This window comes from Phyllostomus hastatus, unplaced genomic scaffold (genome assembly GCF_019186645.2).
Source record: "Phyllostomus hastatus isolate PE091 unplaced genomic scaffold, TTU_PhHast_1.1 phas_contig_86, whole genome shotgun sequence".
Lineage (NCBI taxonomy): Eukaryota > Metazoa > Chordata > Mammalia > Chiroptera > Phyllostomidae > Phyllostomus > Phyllostomus hastatus.
The window spans coordinates 86,625,648-86,641,737 of record NW_025333977.1 but is presented as its reverse complement, the minus strand read 5'-3'; the positions used below and the strand labels follow the sequence as shown (position 1 = coordinate 86,641,737).

The 16,090-nt window shown below is 39.7% G+C and overlaps 1 protein-coding gene across 7 annotated transcripts in view; it reads left to right on the top strand.

Moving 5' to 3' along the window:
* Positions 1–15,647, top strand: part of IGSF11 (immunoglobulin superfamily member 11) — a 148,795-nt gene extending 133,148 nt beyond the window's left edge. For 6 of the 7 annotated variants that reach the window (XM_045851930.1, XM_045851928.1, XM_045851931.1 and 3 more), the window contains 5 exons: positions 1,046–1,253; positions 3,944–4,099; positions 10,734–10,856; positions 11,662–11,812; positions 13,332–15,647. In XM_045851930.1, the coding sequence (XP_045707886.1) occupies positions 1,046–1,253; positions 3,944–4,099; positions 10,734–10,856; positions 11,662–11,812; positions 13,332–13,773 (1,080 nt within the window). In that variant the 3' untranslated portion in view covers positions 13,774–15,647. The remainder of the gene's footprint in view (positions 1–1,045; positions 1,254–3,943; positions 4,100–10,733; positions 10,857–11,661; positions 11,813–13,331) is intronic. The other variant, XM_045851932.1, reaches the window with a different exon arrangement.
* The last annotated feature ends 443 nt before the right edge of the window (positions 15,648–16,090 follow it).

The following is a 16,090-nucleotide window of genomic DNA, read 5'->3' as shown; positions in this document are numbered from 1 at the left end:
TTTGACTAATTTCACATGTATTTTAAAATAAACAAAGCCAGCCAGGCACACTGGAGTCTCATATAAGTTAGGGTATGTGAAATTAGAAGTTACTACCTAATAAGGTGTATCAATTATAGTAAAAGACCCATAATGCATGATACCCACTGCAGAAAATAATGCTCAGAAAATTAATGAATTGTGGTTATGATTCTACCTTCATTGCCTAAGTTAACTCCTTTCTGTTATGAAGATTTTCTGCTTCAATAAGCTTATTACTACTTAAATATATTTGATAAGCTAAATTTTCTGAAGGGATTTGGGTTGGCAGTAAAGGGTGAGGACATAACCTCCTATTCATTCTTCTGGCAGGTGAACAAATAAGTATATTTAGTAGCTACTTCTTGTATTTCTTTAAGCTATGAAACTTTTGTAGTTGGACTGAGCCTTTGAGATAATTTTATTCAGACTTACCATTTTAGGAGTCAGTGATTGAGTCAGTCAAAGAGGCAAAGGAAGACTTGACCCCAGTTGCCCAAACAGTTCCTAGTAGAGCTGGAGTAGAACCGAGTCCCTCACTCTCAGCCCACAGGGCTTTCCACAGCACTGTTCTGAGTCCTCTCCCATGAATAGTTGACTTCAGTGATAGAAATGGACATAAGAACAGCAATGAAGGGCTTATAACTCTTCTCCCTTTTTATGACATTCATTTATATTCAGTCATTAACTGTGATCTGTTAGGAAGCATGAGAATGGCAGTGCTAATTGAAAAAAAATTTTAAATTGGAACTGGTAAAAATATTTATGGGCTGGGAGTAGCATAGCATAAAGATGCATTCTATACTCTGACGAGTTAGGTAAGGAAACACTATTATTCCACTTTGGTACATAAGAATTTAGAATCTCTAGATACTTATGGACAGGTATTATAGTAAGAACTCAGTGACAACACTAAGTTAAAAATAAAATTTCTTAATGTTTGGTACAGTCTGTTGTCTACTAGATCGTTGTTATGGGTCTGGAAGGAGGTGCAGCAGCCAGTTCATTTACTTTGCTTCTTTTGCAGGTCATTCTGTACCAGGGTGGACAGATGTTTGACGGTGCCGCCCAGTTCCACGGTAGGGTAGGATTTACGGGCACCATGCCAGCCACCAATGTCTCTATCTTCATTAACAACACTCAGCTGTCAGATACAGGCACCTATCAGTGTTTGGTTAACAACCTTCCAGATAGAGGGGGCAGGAACATTGGGGTCACCGGTCTCACAGTTCTGGGTGAGTGAGAGGAAATGTTCCAAGCACGTGGGCTTTACTTGTGAGTCTCCTCTGAAGCAGATTTGCTTTTGCCTGTCCTGTCCCCTCCGTCTGCTCGTGTCCATCCCCTGTCTTCCCTGCCCCCAGCCTGCCTCGACTGCTCCCGCATGCCTGAGTCATCCGACCTTCCTCCATGTCAGGTAGCTCCCTGAAGGTGGCATAAAACACCATCAAAAGTGGCCTCTCACTTTTCTTAAGCTTCTGCAGGATAGGACTTCTTGTTGAGAGCAAATTAAATCAGGATTTACATATTGTAAATATGAAGCAAAAGTTTTAGCACATGTGAAAGTGCATTAGCTGCTACTCCGTGTATGGGTACCCAGTATGCTCACCACAGTTCTTGGTGTGTACCTCTTGTCCTGGCATAATTTTAATTGCACTTCTTTTCACTCTCAAAACTATCCTGTTTAAATGATAAATTGTATAATCAATTTGGTCTTAATACCAAGACCAAATAGACTTAGGGCCTTTCCCCAGTTATATAGGCAATGAACAGCAATAAAGTCTAGACTAAAATGTAGATCTCTTTACTCATTCTTTCCATTATACTGGCAAGTTAGTATATGTAATACTTGATTAGATCCATTCTAAACGTGTTCTATTTCTCAATTCCACTGCCTCTGAAATAAAACACTACCTCCCAGATGGATACTTACAGTACAAGTAGCTAAGTTCAGTTCATTTAGGGAGACTGAGGAAGTACTTACCGATAGAAAAGGTTGTGCTTTTAATGGTCCCTGTTCCTACTCGAATCTCAGAATCTATTTTCATGTTCCTGGACAAACTCTGTCCCTTTCTTTTCCCTTCATTACTGAGTCCCGTGAGGACACCAGCAGTGGCGGTTGTTGACATTTTTCTTCTTTGGGTGAGGATATACTATAGCCTCAGGGCCTTGTCCTCCCAGTTTTCAAACAGAATAAGGACACTAAGAATGAGGTTGGAGATTCTTTCTAGAAGAATTATTCATTTTAATATATTAAAATTACAGACTTTAAAATACTTTGAGAGCTGAATACTGTTAGAATTTAATATTCGGATGCTTATACCTGTAAGTTAGGTAACTAGCTTCCCACATTATCCAAGCTTATTTTTTTCATTTTTTTAAACGAAGGAAAAAGCCTTTAATTTATTATATAGTTAATGCTACCTTCAAAGAATTATTTTGGTTTTTCCTCAGAGCACCGCAGTGGCAGCAGTGAAGGCAGTGAACTGAGCAGATTGGTTTGTCCCATCATGGCGGTTTAGGGTACCCTGAGATTTTTTACTCTTCCTACCTATAGGTTACTCTCATTGTCTCTCTTTCTGCACCTGCCTTCTTTCCTAGTTCTTCTGTATACTGCATTTATTTTTCTTTCGTTCATTCATTCATTCATTTATTATTGCAAGATTGAATACAATTACTGAAAAGCTATTAGCAATATAAGTACATCATTCCTTGGATTTAATCTCTACTGCCATAGGCTTCGTTTGTACCTTCCTTTCTCCCTCTCTCCCTTTCTCTCCCTCTTTCTTCTCCTTCTTCTTTCCTCCCTTCCTCCCCTCCTTCCTTCTTTATGAATCACCACCTTCTTCCTTTCATGCTCTTTTTCTTTGGTGATTTTTTGTTTCTTGTTTTTTGTGTCCTTATCTACCTTAATGAATAGAAAATGCACTTACTGTCAAGTAGTAGGTGGACCTGAACCTTCCCCTGACGTACCCACCGTTAAGCAGGTTGCATACAAAGTGAGTCTGCCTGGTTTTTGTTTGTAAAGTGATAAAGAACCTTGTTAAGTGGTCTAAGCCGGAGAATGGCTGGCAGGGTAAGTGGTTGCTCTTCCTTGAAATATCTTCTCTACAAGTGGCCTCTTTCAGTAATTAAAAAAAATTAGTTGTGGTGAAATACACTTAACATAAAATATACCATCTTAGCAGTACTTACCTGTCCAATTCAGTAGTGTTAAGTACACTCCGATTGTGGCGCAACCACTCTCCATAACTCTTCACTCTGCAAACTAACACTCTGTACTCATTAAAGCCACATGTCGCTCTCCCACCAGCTGCTGGAAACCACTGTTGTACTTTCTGTTTCTATGGATTTGACTACTCTAGGTACCTTGTGTAAGGGGAATCATACGTCATTTGCTTTTTTATGACTAGCTGATGTCACTCAGCAGTGTCTTTAAGGTTCATCCATGTTGTAGCATGTGGCAGCATTTTCATACTTTTCAGGGCTGAACAATATTTCGTTATAACGATATACCTCATTCACTTATGCGTTCATCCATCAGTAGACACTTGTGGTGTTCCCACTTTTTAGCTGTTGTGAATAATGCTGCTGTGAACGTGTGTGTATTCAGTAGTGTTTTTAAAGGCAATATGTTGACACAACATATATAGAGGAAGCAGAGTGAAACCAAGACCATAAGATACCTTGAGAATGTGAAAATAAGATACCTTTTACATATTTGCTCTCTGGTAACTGAGATTGTAGGCCCTGTACTGTGCTCAAGCCCTGTGAATAGTACATGACTATCCACTGGCTTCACGCAGGTAGTTTCCTAGCATGTATTCCAAAAACAGTGAGGTTCTAGTGCACTGAGTCTTGGATGTTTCCTCTATTATTATTGGCTCATAGTGAATACATATTTGATTGCTTACTCTTCCTGTTGTAGTTCCCCCTTCGACCCCTCACTGCCAAATCCAAGGATCCCAGGATATCGGCAGCGATGTCATCCTGCTCTGTAGCTCAGAGGAAGGCATTCCTCGACCAACTTACCTTTGGGAGAAGTTAGATAATACCCTCAAACTACCTCCAACAGCCACTCAGGGTATGTATGCTGTTGCTTTACTCATTTAATTAGTTACTGTGGGAAATTTTGATTCTCAGATTCACAAAGTAATTAACTTTAATAGATTTTGGAAATTAACATACCATGTTTATAATTGCTGAAAAAGTTATTTGGATTATTTTGTGTTTTTAACTATAAAGAAGATAAAACATTTTATTGTATCTTCTCATTGCTGATTTTATGAAATGCATATTATCTAATGGTAAGAATATATGGTGAAAGATTTTTATAGTGAAGATTTTAAAACAGTGTAGTGGTAGCTTCATTGCATTGTTAACTGTAAGATAATCCTTGAAGTTTATAACTGAGAATCCACTTCCTACTTGAGACAACTGCCTATTTTAGTATGAAAAACATTAGCCTAATCATGAAAGGGTGAGTCATCCTGTTTTCAGCCTCAAGTCTTAGTAGAGGAGGAAGATGGGAAAGAGAACAGGAAAGGGCCACAGGTGGTCCAGGAGTTGACCACACCAGACAGGGAAACATGGAGGATGCATGAGTATCATTGATGGTTCTCTACATGTAAAATCAGCTCTTTAAATTTGATATTAAAGGAGGTACCTTTGAAAAATTGAGGAAAGTTTATGAAGTAGTATGATGCAAATTATAGAATTATATGTAAAATCTATTTTAAAAAATAAAATTTAGCAGTCTCAAGTGTTACATCATCTATAATACAAAACATGTTTCTTGTAGCATTTTCAGGGCAGATTTACAAATCTTAAAGAGTTGGCAGTTAATGGAGAGGTCCGAGACAACCTTAGTTATGCCTGATGAGTTTGAATCATGGGAAAGGAAAGTCCTAAACTGCACGGTGAAGTTAGACAGATTAGAGAGCTGGGACCACCAACCACTTCAACAGCTTCTAAGTTTTAAGAATCCCAACAGAAATATTAAGGGACCTCCCATCATCTTTTAATTAACCTATCCCAGATTTTATTATTCTTAAAAAATTCTTTTCAGCCCTGGCCGGTGTGGCTCAGTTGATTGGAGTGTTGTTCTATAAACAAAAAAGTCACAGGCTTGATTCCCAGTCAGGGTATGTGCTGGGGTTCAGGTTTGGTCTTCAGTCGGGGCACGTAGGATAGGGTTTCTCACTCACATCAATGTTTCTTTCCCTCTCCCTCTTCTTCCTTCCTTCCTCTCTGAAATCAATAGGCATGTCCTCTGGTGAGGATTAAAAAAACCTTAAAAACTTCTTTTCACCATAATAACTTTTGGGTTACTCTGATAATGATTACTGCATACCATTGTTCTCTACTGATTTTTTTTTTTTAATTGGGAAATGTTTTAGCTACACTGTGGGCTAGTTTTATTTGGGTACTAAGTTGTCACTCTCATCATTGTAAGTGATATGTTTAAATAGATCTTATCTTCAAATCCTGAAATTATATTCAAATTCTCCATTTTTCATTGACAGTTTTCTGTGACAGCTCATCTCTTGGGGCCTTTTTTGTCCTTTTGTAAAATAAGAGGGTTAAACAATATCTCTAAGATTATTTTTTCATCTTAATATTCTGATTTATTATAACACTTCTTAGAAATACTGGATTGAGTTTGGAATTAGAAATGAACATTTAAAAGTGTCTTGTTTGGCCCTGGCTGGTGTAGCTCAGTGGATTGAGCACAGGCTGCGAACCAAAGCATCGCAGGTTCGATTCCCAGTCAGGGCACATGCCCGGGTTGCAGGCCATAGCCCCCAGCAATCTCACATTGATGTTTCTCTCTCTCTTTCTCCCTCCCTTCCCTCTCTAAAAATAAACAAATAAAATCTTAAAAAAAGAGAAAAGTTTAATAAAAAAAAAGTGTGTTGTTTGTATGTAAGTTGCAAAAAAAAATCTGTAGAAAGAGCTTTCCATAATTTTGGTTCTGAATAAATGTGTATCAGTCAAATTTATTGATATTTTCTTTGCAACTTAAATATTTTCTGATACTTTAGGGGTAAAAGAGAACTTGAATACAAAGATGAAAATGTTTGTCTTCTATAACTCAAACTCTGGATTGGTTATAAGAATTACTTTAGATAATTTCATTTGTCATTATAATACACATTAAATGAGTCCAAATTTTAATTTAAATTTACCTCTTTTTATTTTATTTTATTGATTATGCTATTAGAGTTGTCCTGATTTTCCCCCTTTGTCTCCCTCCACCCAGCACCCTCCACTTCCTCAGGCAATACCCTCTCCATTGTTCATGTCCATGGGTCATGCATATAAGTTCTTTGGCTTCTCCATCACCACAACTATTCTGTAACTACCTGTTTGTACTTCTCAGTCCCCTTATCTCTTCACCCATTCTCCCCCTCCCTCTTCCTATCTGGCAGCCTTCTGGCAGCTTCTCTTTTCTTGCTGCCTTTTTTTTTTTAAGATTATTTATTTATTTATTTTTAGAGAGGGAAGTGAGGGAGATAGAGAGAGAGAGAGAAGCATCAATGTGCGGTTGCTGGGGGCTGTGGCCTGCAACCCAGGCATGTGCCCTGACTGAGAATCGAACCTGTCCACTTTGATTCGCAGCCTGTGCTCAATCCACTGAGCTATGCCAGCCAGGGTTCTTGCTGCTTTTAAGAGTCTCTTTTTATCTTTAACCTTTGGTATTTTAATTATGATGTGTCTTGGAGTGGGCCTCCTTGCATCCATCTTGTTGGGACTCTGTACTTCTTCACTAAAATAAGGAAGTTTTCTTTCACTATTTTTTCAGATACATTTTCAATTTCTTGCTCTTTCTCTTCTCCTTCTGGCACCCTTATTATGCGAATGTTGGACCTCTTGAAGTTGTCCCAGAGGTTGCTTTATACTATTCTCATTTTTTGGTATTCTTTTTTCTTTTTACTGTTCTGCAGGGTTGTTTTTTGCTTCCCTGTGGTCCAAATCATTGTTTTGGTTCTTGGCTTAATGCACTCTATAGTTGTTTCCCTGTAAATTGGCCTTTATTTCAGTTAGTGTAGCCTTCATTTCTGACTGGGTCTTTTTTATGCTGCTGAGGTCCCCACTAAGTTCCTTGAGCATCCTTATAACCAGTGTTTTGAACTCTGCATCTGATAGCTTGCTTATCTCCATTTTTGTTTAGCTCTTTTTTCTGGAGTTTTGATCTGTTCTTTCATTTGGGCCATGTTTCTGTCTCCTTGTTTTGGCAGGCTCTCTGTGTTTGTTTCTATGCGTTAGATAGAGCTGCTTTCACTGCATATCTTGGTAGTGTGGCCTAATGTAGTAGGTGTCCTGTAGGGTCCAGTGACACAGCCTCCTCTATTACCCAAGCTGGATACTCAAGGTGTGCCTTTTGTGTGGGCTGAGTATATCCTCCACTTGTAGTTGAACCTTGGTTGCTGTTGGCAGATCAATTAATGGGAGGGATTTGACCATTGACCACCAGCCTCTGCTCTCCATGGAGGATGAGCTGTGCAGGGGAAGGGTGGTGGTGCTCCCACCTGGTTTGTAGCTGTTCACTGGGTGTGCTGGCCCTGGAGATTTCCTGAGTGGTGCAGGCTAAGGTCAACCCCACTGGCGTTTTGCCCTGGGGTACTTGTCAGCTATAAAGCAATCTGAGATGGCTGCTACTTATGCTGGATTTAGAGATTCTCAGGGGAAGCTAAGCTGTGATTCTAATTTGGCTGTTAGTAGTGCTAGGCCTTGGACTCACTGAAGCCAGCTGTTACTAGTTTGATAGGATTTAGGGAGTTGTGAAGCATGAGCCAAGACCAGCCATTTTTATGGAAAAGTAACTTGGGCGGGCCTGTACGTTGGGTGGGATGGAGTCTCTGGGGATCTCCAAGGCAGATCAAACATGGGCAAACAGTGTTAGCCAGGTTGATGGAGTCTCAGATATGGCACCAGCCTACTGGCTCTCTGTGGGGGAGGGTTTAGCAAAGGGACTATGGGCTCTTCTTGCCATAATGCCAGACACCTCATTTCTCCCTCTATGCCAGTGATGCCTTTCAAACTACTACCCTGGTGCTGGAGCTCAGAAGGAAGTGAGTCTTAGTAGGTGAGTCCATGTGTGGGTTCTTTAAGAGGAACTGCTTGGGGCTCCAGTAGTTTCTTATACCTACTCAATCCCCACTGGTTTTTGCAGCCAGAAGTTGTGGGGACTTATCTTCCTGGTATTAGAATCCTGGGCTGAGGGACCTGGTTTGGGTCTGGGACTCCTCACTCCTGAGTTATCCCTCCCGAATTTTTATCCACCACACATAGGTGTAGGACCAGCCCATTCTGCCTCTGCACTCCTCTTACCAGTCTGGATAGATGTGGTTTCTTTAACTCTGTAGTTGTCAGACTTCCATTGAACTTGATTTCTGATGGGGATCTGAGTGATGATTGTCCTCTATTTTAGTTGTAACTTTGAGGTGGCTGGGGGAAGAGGCAAGCCATGTCTACCTACGCTGCCAACTTGACCAGAAGTCTAAATTTACCTCTTGATAGCTACATTAATAAGGTAGATCTCAAAATAGTATTTAATCACAAAATCACATTGTTTTTCAGATTTACTTTACTAATATGTTTGCATTTGCTTAATATAAACTCAAGATGTGTTCTCTGAGGAAAGAACATTTGATACCAGCGAGGAGCACCCCAGATGTCTGATTAGTGACAGAGGCATAATATTTGGGGGTCAGCATTGTCCTTGTGTATAGGAGCTAGCTTGGAGGCATTTCTTCTGGCTAAATCTGAGACAGTTTGAACATTAAAATAAATATATAATCCATTGAGTGAAACGAGAGGCCTTGAATCTCCACTGATATGCATAAACAAATGGGGGACAAGGGAAAGCATTTTCTTAGAGTAGAATACCTATTAATGTACATAGAAGGAATGATGGGATTAAGAAAGTCATCACTGATATCAAAATAGGGGGAAAAGTTTGATAAGGCACAAGATATCTACATAGTTCTAAAATGTATCTCCACAAATTACTTATTAATTGCAAAGAAAAAAGAGTACAGTTGACCCTTGTACACCAAGGGTTTGAATTGCATAGGCCCACTTATATGCAGATTTTTTCAGTAAATACTGTAAATGTATTTTTTTTCCTTATGATTTTCTCTGTTTTACTTCATTATAAGAATACTCTATATGATACATATAACATACAAAATATATGTTGACTATTTAAGTTATCTGTAAGGCTTCTAGTTAACAATAGGCTATTAGTAGTTAAGTCTTTGTGGAGTCAAAAATTATATGCAGATTTTCTAGTGCTTGGGGTGGAGGCATCAGCTCACCTAATCCCTGTGTTGTTCAAGGGTCAACTGTGACTTTACAATAGAGAGAGCTGGTGGATACCACTTTAATCAGGTGACCAAAACATTGTTGATATGGTGACAAACTGCTATCCTGTGCCTTCGAATATTGGGTTGACCGAAAAGACCATGTGTTTTTTTTTCTGTAAAATAAAAGACATATTTTTCATTTTTACCAATAACATTATTAATTTGAGTATTTTGAGTATGTCCACAATGTCCTGCATGGTATAACATTGATTGTTATCAATTAATGTCTCTATTTGATCACTATCCACATCAGCTGGTCTACCAACTGTGGAGAATTGTCCAGTGAGAAATCTCCAGCATGAACCTTTGCAACCACTTTTGACATGTTCAGTCAGTCACAGCACCTTCTCCATCCATGGCACAAATCTCTCTCTTTTTTTTTTTTTTTTGCATTTCAGTTGCATTTTTTACCTTTCTTCAAATAATAAATCATAATATGCCAAAAATGTTGTGTATTTTCTTCCATATTCAATATTAAAATAGCTACACAAAAATTCACCAATTTTTGTTTTTTTGAAATGCACACTGATATGACAGCTGTCACAATATAATCTAACAAAATTGTTTTGAATGAAGTTAAAAACAACTAAACATTACTAGAGCCATCTCACCAGGGGAAAAAGGTGAACAAACTTTTTGGCCAACCCAATAGATGCGGAAGAGGTAATGCATTCGAGACCACATAGCTAGTAGGTGGTAGGGCAGACTGCAACGCAGGCTGTTTGAGTCTAGAACAGGTCCGGAAGTGGTTCTGGAACTAAGGAGAGAGGATGGAAGGAAATGTACACATATTTATTTCTTTCTAATTCTGAAGGCATTTGAGTCCAGGTGCCCTAGCTTGCATGGGATACAGTTGCTACAAACTAAACAGTGTGTGTGTGGGGGGGTGTCACTTGTGCTTTCAAATTATGGTTCCACACTGTTGAACTTTCCCTATTCTTTAAAAGAAAGAAGATCAAAAGATCATTTATTTTCCAGCTCCATTGCAACAAATTACTTCCATGCCAGAGCAGGCCAAGTGAAGTGACAGGTTGAGGAGTTAGCCCATCTCTTTTCTGAAAGGGCCATGTGTTTGTGGCTGGAATCAGTCTGGTGCTTGTGGAAGAGGTGCTCCTGGCTCCACCCTGCCTTCACTGCCAAACAGCTCTGAATATCTCCAGATCTTTAATGTGATATCATGATTTTAGTCTTTAAAATTCATGAACAAAAAACATCTCTGCAAAAAAAAAATTAAAAAGCTATTGATACCTCTTTAGTGTTTACTTTTATAGTCTTATCTTTTGCTGATTTCTTTGGTTTTCTCATTTTCTCCCCTAAATCCTAACTCAATTGTCATTTTTCTGACAGACCAGGTCCAAGGAACAGTCACCATTCGGAACATCAGTGTTCTGTCTTCAGGTCTGTACCAGTGCGTGGCTTCTAATGCCATTGGAACCAGCACCTGCCTTTTGGACCTTCAGGTTACTTCCCGTAAGTGTATAAAATCTGATGTCCACTTTGGGTCTGAAACCAAGATCTTTGTTAAACTTGGGAATGCAGAGCACTGCCTAATTGTTTTTAGGTGGTTTGAAGATTAAATAGAACTTTGTTTGGTTTTAATCATTATTGAAAATATTTTATGATTGTATTAATGTATGTTTTAGCCTTAGCAATATGACGTCTTCTTTATGACAAAATATCATCCTCCTCAGAGTCATTAGAATCAAATCAATTCTGATTGTATATGCTATAGACATTATAAAATCTGTAGCAATCCATGGCCATGGCCAAGACAAGACTTTTCTGTATTTTCCCCAAATCCCTTATTTCGGCTTAATTATTGGGTAAATAAGCAATGTGGAATTTTTCTCTTCAGTGGGGAATTCTGGGTTATTTGAATTCTAGTTGTGAAAGGGAGTTCTCTGTCTAGGTTGAGGTGATGAGTTAGCCTACTGACTGCTGGGTACACTGGGGCAGATGAGGCAGGTTAGGCAGCTACCATCCTTTCCCTGTTCTGCTGTAGGTGCAGCTCTCCTGAAGCTTCTAGTCATGTAACTGTTTGTTCCCTAAATACATGTGAGCCTGCTGTGTGCCAGTCCTAGCCACTGGGGCTACAGGAAGCTAGGGGAGGTTAACTTTATGTGGATGTAATACTTGAGGCAATTTTGTACATTTTAAGAAGATTGTTTAGTAAACTTAAGCTTGTAAAGTCACATGGATATATGCTGTTTCTCTCTCTCTTTCTGTCTTTTTTAAGTGTTTTGTTCTTTAAATATGCCTTAAATATATTTTGCAGCCCAGCCCAGGAACACTGGACTAATAGCTGGAGCCATCGGCGCTGGTGCAGTTATTACCATTTTTTGCGTTGCACTAATTTTAGGGGCATTCTTTTACTGGAGAAGCAAAAATAAAGAGGAGGAGGAAGAAGAAATTCCTAATGAAATAAGGTTTGTGTGTCAGATAATTTGTCTTGCTTAGCCAACCTCTGTTGGCTTCAACTGTTGTACTTCTACTCAGTTGGGCAACTGAAATTTCTTTGCTTATTTTACAACTGTGCTGGCCAAAATAGTTAAAATGGCTAAATGATATTTTCTTGTACAGTAACACTTTGCCTCATGGCTCTAGTCAGCTTTATTTACTGGATCATGAAAGGGGAGGACTAGGAGGACACAGGTGAATAATATCCCCTTTTCCTTCCATATCTCCAGGGTAAGTGGGGCTAGGTGACAGCCACAGTAGAAAAGTTAGAACACGTGTTTCACATTGACACATATTATAAATGAGAACATAAAGCGAGAAGGAATACTATAGAGCATACCAGTACCCGTACACAGATAGGCCGAAGCATTATGGCTTGGTGTGACACACAGTTCAGTCAAGAATATGAACATCTTAAGAAAACAATGCCAAAACAACCTTTAAAGTTAAGTGACTCTTGTCATAGTGTGGAGGTAATGGGGGTTCAGGCTCAGTCTCAGATTGTATCATATCACATCCCTATAGAAAAGGCTTTAATGGCTCCAGTCTGCTTAGCATTATGTATGCAGCCTTTCGAAATCCAGCCCCCACCTGCTTCCCTGGTCTTACCTCCCATCACTTTTCTGATCACTTTGTCTTCCAGTCTATTCTGTATTCTCTCATGCCTCAGGGCCTTTGTTCAAGCCTCTGCCCTCTTCCTGGGATATACTCCTTCCTTTTTCATCCCTCTCTTCAGTAAATTCTTCGATCTGATTCAGGACTATTCCAGGCATCACCTCCTCATAAAAGTTGACTTTAGCCCTTCGCCCAGCCTTGCAGACTTGCAAACGTTCTTGTATTGATGGTCACCCCCATTTGACCCTAGGTTTCTTGGCTATCAGAGCTGTGTATTTTTTACATGAAACATCTAGTGGAATAGTACTCAGTAAATGTTAAATGAATTAACATCTTAAGTTAATGACTTCTCTTAGCCTCTTCTAATTCTTATGGGTTTGGACTGCATGCAGGGGAAGATCTCATGCCAGCATGAGGTCACTGCGGAAAACTTCTTTTCAGCAGAGCACAGTCATTGCTCAGACCCCAAAGTGCAATAAGATCGGGCTGCCTCGAACCATCTCTTGAAGTTCTTCACACCCTAGCTTGGTTTCCTAGCTGACAGCAACTAGCTCAGCAGAATTTCTCATGGACTGTTTTTCTATTTGGAGCAAATATAAACACAGATGTATTTTTTTAGTTACATTGGAAGACACAAGTCTTTGAGAGATTTGAAATGACCTTTTCTTGTCTTGGAGATTGAGAAGCTAAGGGAAAATTTTCTGGAGCAGTGTTTCAATAGGAATGGATATTAAAGCCAGGCCACCAGAGCTGCTATGGCCTACCCGAGGATTCGTATCTCACAGACATGTTAGCTTTAGCATAGAAGAAAGAATCCTGGCAGAATAAACCTGAAGTAAATCCTATTGATGACTTTATTTTGTTCTTTTTCAGAGAGGATGATCTTCCACCTAAATGTTCTTCTGCCAAAGCATTTCACACCGAGATGTCCTCCTCAGAGAACAACACATTGACCTCCTCCAATACCTTCAACAGTCGATACTGGAGCAACAATCCAAAAGTTCATAGAAACACAGAGTCATTCAATCACTTCAGTGACTTGCGCCAGTCCTTCTCCCTGCACTCAGGCAATGCCAACATACCATCCATCTATGCTAATGGGAGCCATATGGTCCCAGCTCCACATAAGACTCTGGTTGTGACAGCCAACAGAGGGTCATCACCACAGGTCACGCCCAGGAACAATGGCTCAGTCAGCAGGAAGCCTCGGCCTCAGCACACACATGCCTGCACCGTCAGCCGAGCGACCCTGGAGCGAATCGGTGCCGTCCCTGTCATGGTGCCAGCCCAGAGTCGGGCCGGGTCTCTCGTATAGGACAAGAGCCAATAGAGCGTTCAGAAAAGAACCAGTGAAATGCTCCACACAAGAGGCTGGGTGTTGTGGATAAGTGCTGGGAAAGAAACTCTTTCCTTACCATGATTCTAGTGAAAAGCACAAGAAAGCAAATGCTGTCACCTGGCCACTAAGATTTGTGACATGAACCAGAGTGCTCTGTCATGAAGACTTGTTTCCCCTCCACAGACGTCCTAGGGTTCTACTCAGAAAGCTGGATCTCAAAGATGTGCCAAGCCAAGGAAGAAGATATAAGAGCAGAATAGCACGAAAAATCTAAATTGCATTCAGGCAGGTTTGTTCTTTTGTTCATGTGTAATGTAATAGTTTTTCAAGAAACTAAAGTGCCAGATGGAGTTTAAATAATGAAATTATTCTAAAAGATAGGCGTCTTTAGAAAAAATAATAAACATCTTGGGATATCTCCCAGCTCTCCCCATGCCCTCTTCATGTAGGGGGCGAATGGCATGAATGGTTCCTGTCTGTCCTAGCAGGACTGGCTCTTGTGTCACAGAATCAAAGCTTTTTACACAAGCAAAATTCAGTTAGAAATGGGAGAAAACAAAAGAAACTTCTTTGACAAGCCCATTTATATTTATTTATTTTTTGAACCACAAATTTCATATTTGGAATATTGCTCTGTTGACAGATTCTTGCCTGTCTATGTTTTTTCTAGGGCTTGCCATAGGTCCATGACAGTTGCTGTTCATGATTTCCTGGGAAAGTTTTTTTTTAAACTATTGGTTTTTTAAAAGAATACATGAGGGGCGTTGCATGAAGGAAGGAAAAGACTGTTATTAACACCACGTTCAGTAACTATTCTTAGGGCCCACAGATGTCCATCACAAAAGAGGCCCCCTGTGTGGGGGCAGCACAGGAGAGAAGGCGGGCAGGTCCCAGGGCCCAGAACTTTCCTGGCAGCCTCTCGGGGCGGCATCCAGGTCTCCCTGCCATCAAACTGAGTCACTTGTAATGAGGGCAGCACCCGATGCCTTTTGTCTTGAGGTAGACAACTTTCTCCTTGTTTGACAAGTAGGGGTTAGGTTATTAGGTAGTTACAGGGCAGGAGATGTTTTCTTTTTTTTTTTTCCCAAAATAATTATTTTTGTAAAAGATGATACTGAGACAAAAAGGATGTATCTTCAGGTATGCTCCTGGGAGGGTCTGCCCTGTATTTTTCAGAGCTCAGGGTTGCAATTGTGTCCAAATGCATTTTACACCCCTATAAAGAGACGCCTTTTGTGATTAATTACCTGGTGTGGCTGGCTGTGGAGTTCAGCAGGTAACGTACAAACTCCCCACTCTATTTTGTGCTATGTAGAGCTGGCCATACTTGGATTGGTGACTATATTGCCTTAATCACACTTTAAGCAACACACAAATGCTTTCTTCCCAGACTTAAAAAAAATCATTTATGATACTGACCCCATGATTCCATAAGAGCATCTTTTCTTTTCCCAGTGTTGCCTCTCACTCCCTCTCCCCACTATGTCTTTTGCCCTCTTTTCTTGCAAGCATTGCCACCACAGGGAGTGGCCTCCTGATTTTTAGACTTACTTGAGTAAATGGAAACCAGCAGCTGCTGCATACACAGTCTCCAAGAGGGCTAAGCTCGGAACCTAACCATTCCGATATTGATGAAAAGCTAAATTTACTTTGGTATTACTTATTTTTTTATTTGATGGTTCTTGACTTTGTAAAAATTTAAATGTAAATGTCTATCCTTTTTAATAAAGTGAAAATACCATGACACAGAGAAGATGATAATGTCAGATATTGTTTAGAAAGCATTTATCTTGCATTTCTTTATTCTTTCTAATTATCTAAAATTTAATAAAAGTTTATTCATACAAAAACAAGTTGTAATTATCATAATACTATCAAATAGATGATTTTATGTTCCTCTTAATCTTATAAGCACTTTCCAATTCGTTAGTTTTCATAGTCATTTTAATGAACATGTAATATGAGGTTTGTCCAGAAGGTATCCAGCCATGTAATATGAAAAATAGAGACATTTATTGAAGAAGATACATGAAACATTGTCCACAGGACAATGATGCCTCAGTCCTCTTCAAAGTAGGCACCTTGGGACCTCACACAGTTCTCTCAGTTGCCATCAGCTGCCCTGTTGTATTTTTCTAACTCTCATTGATGGTGTGAAATCTCTTCCCTTTCAAAGATGATTTTAGTTTTGGAAAAAGACAGAAGCCACAGGGCACCAAATCTGGGCTGTCAGGGGGTTGAGTCACCTGGGTGGTTTGATGTTTCACAAAAAAAATCTGCTTGAGACATGATA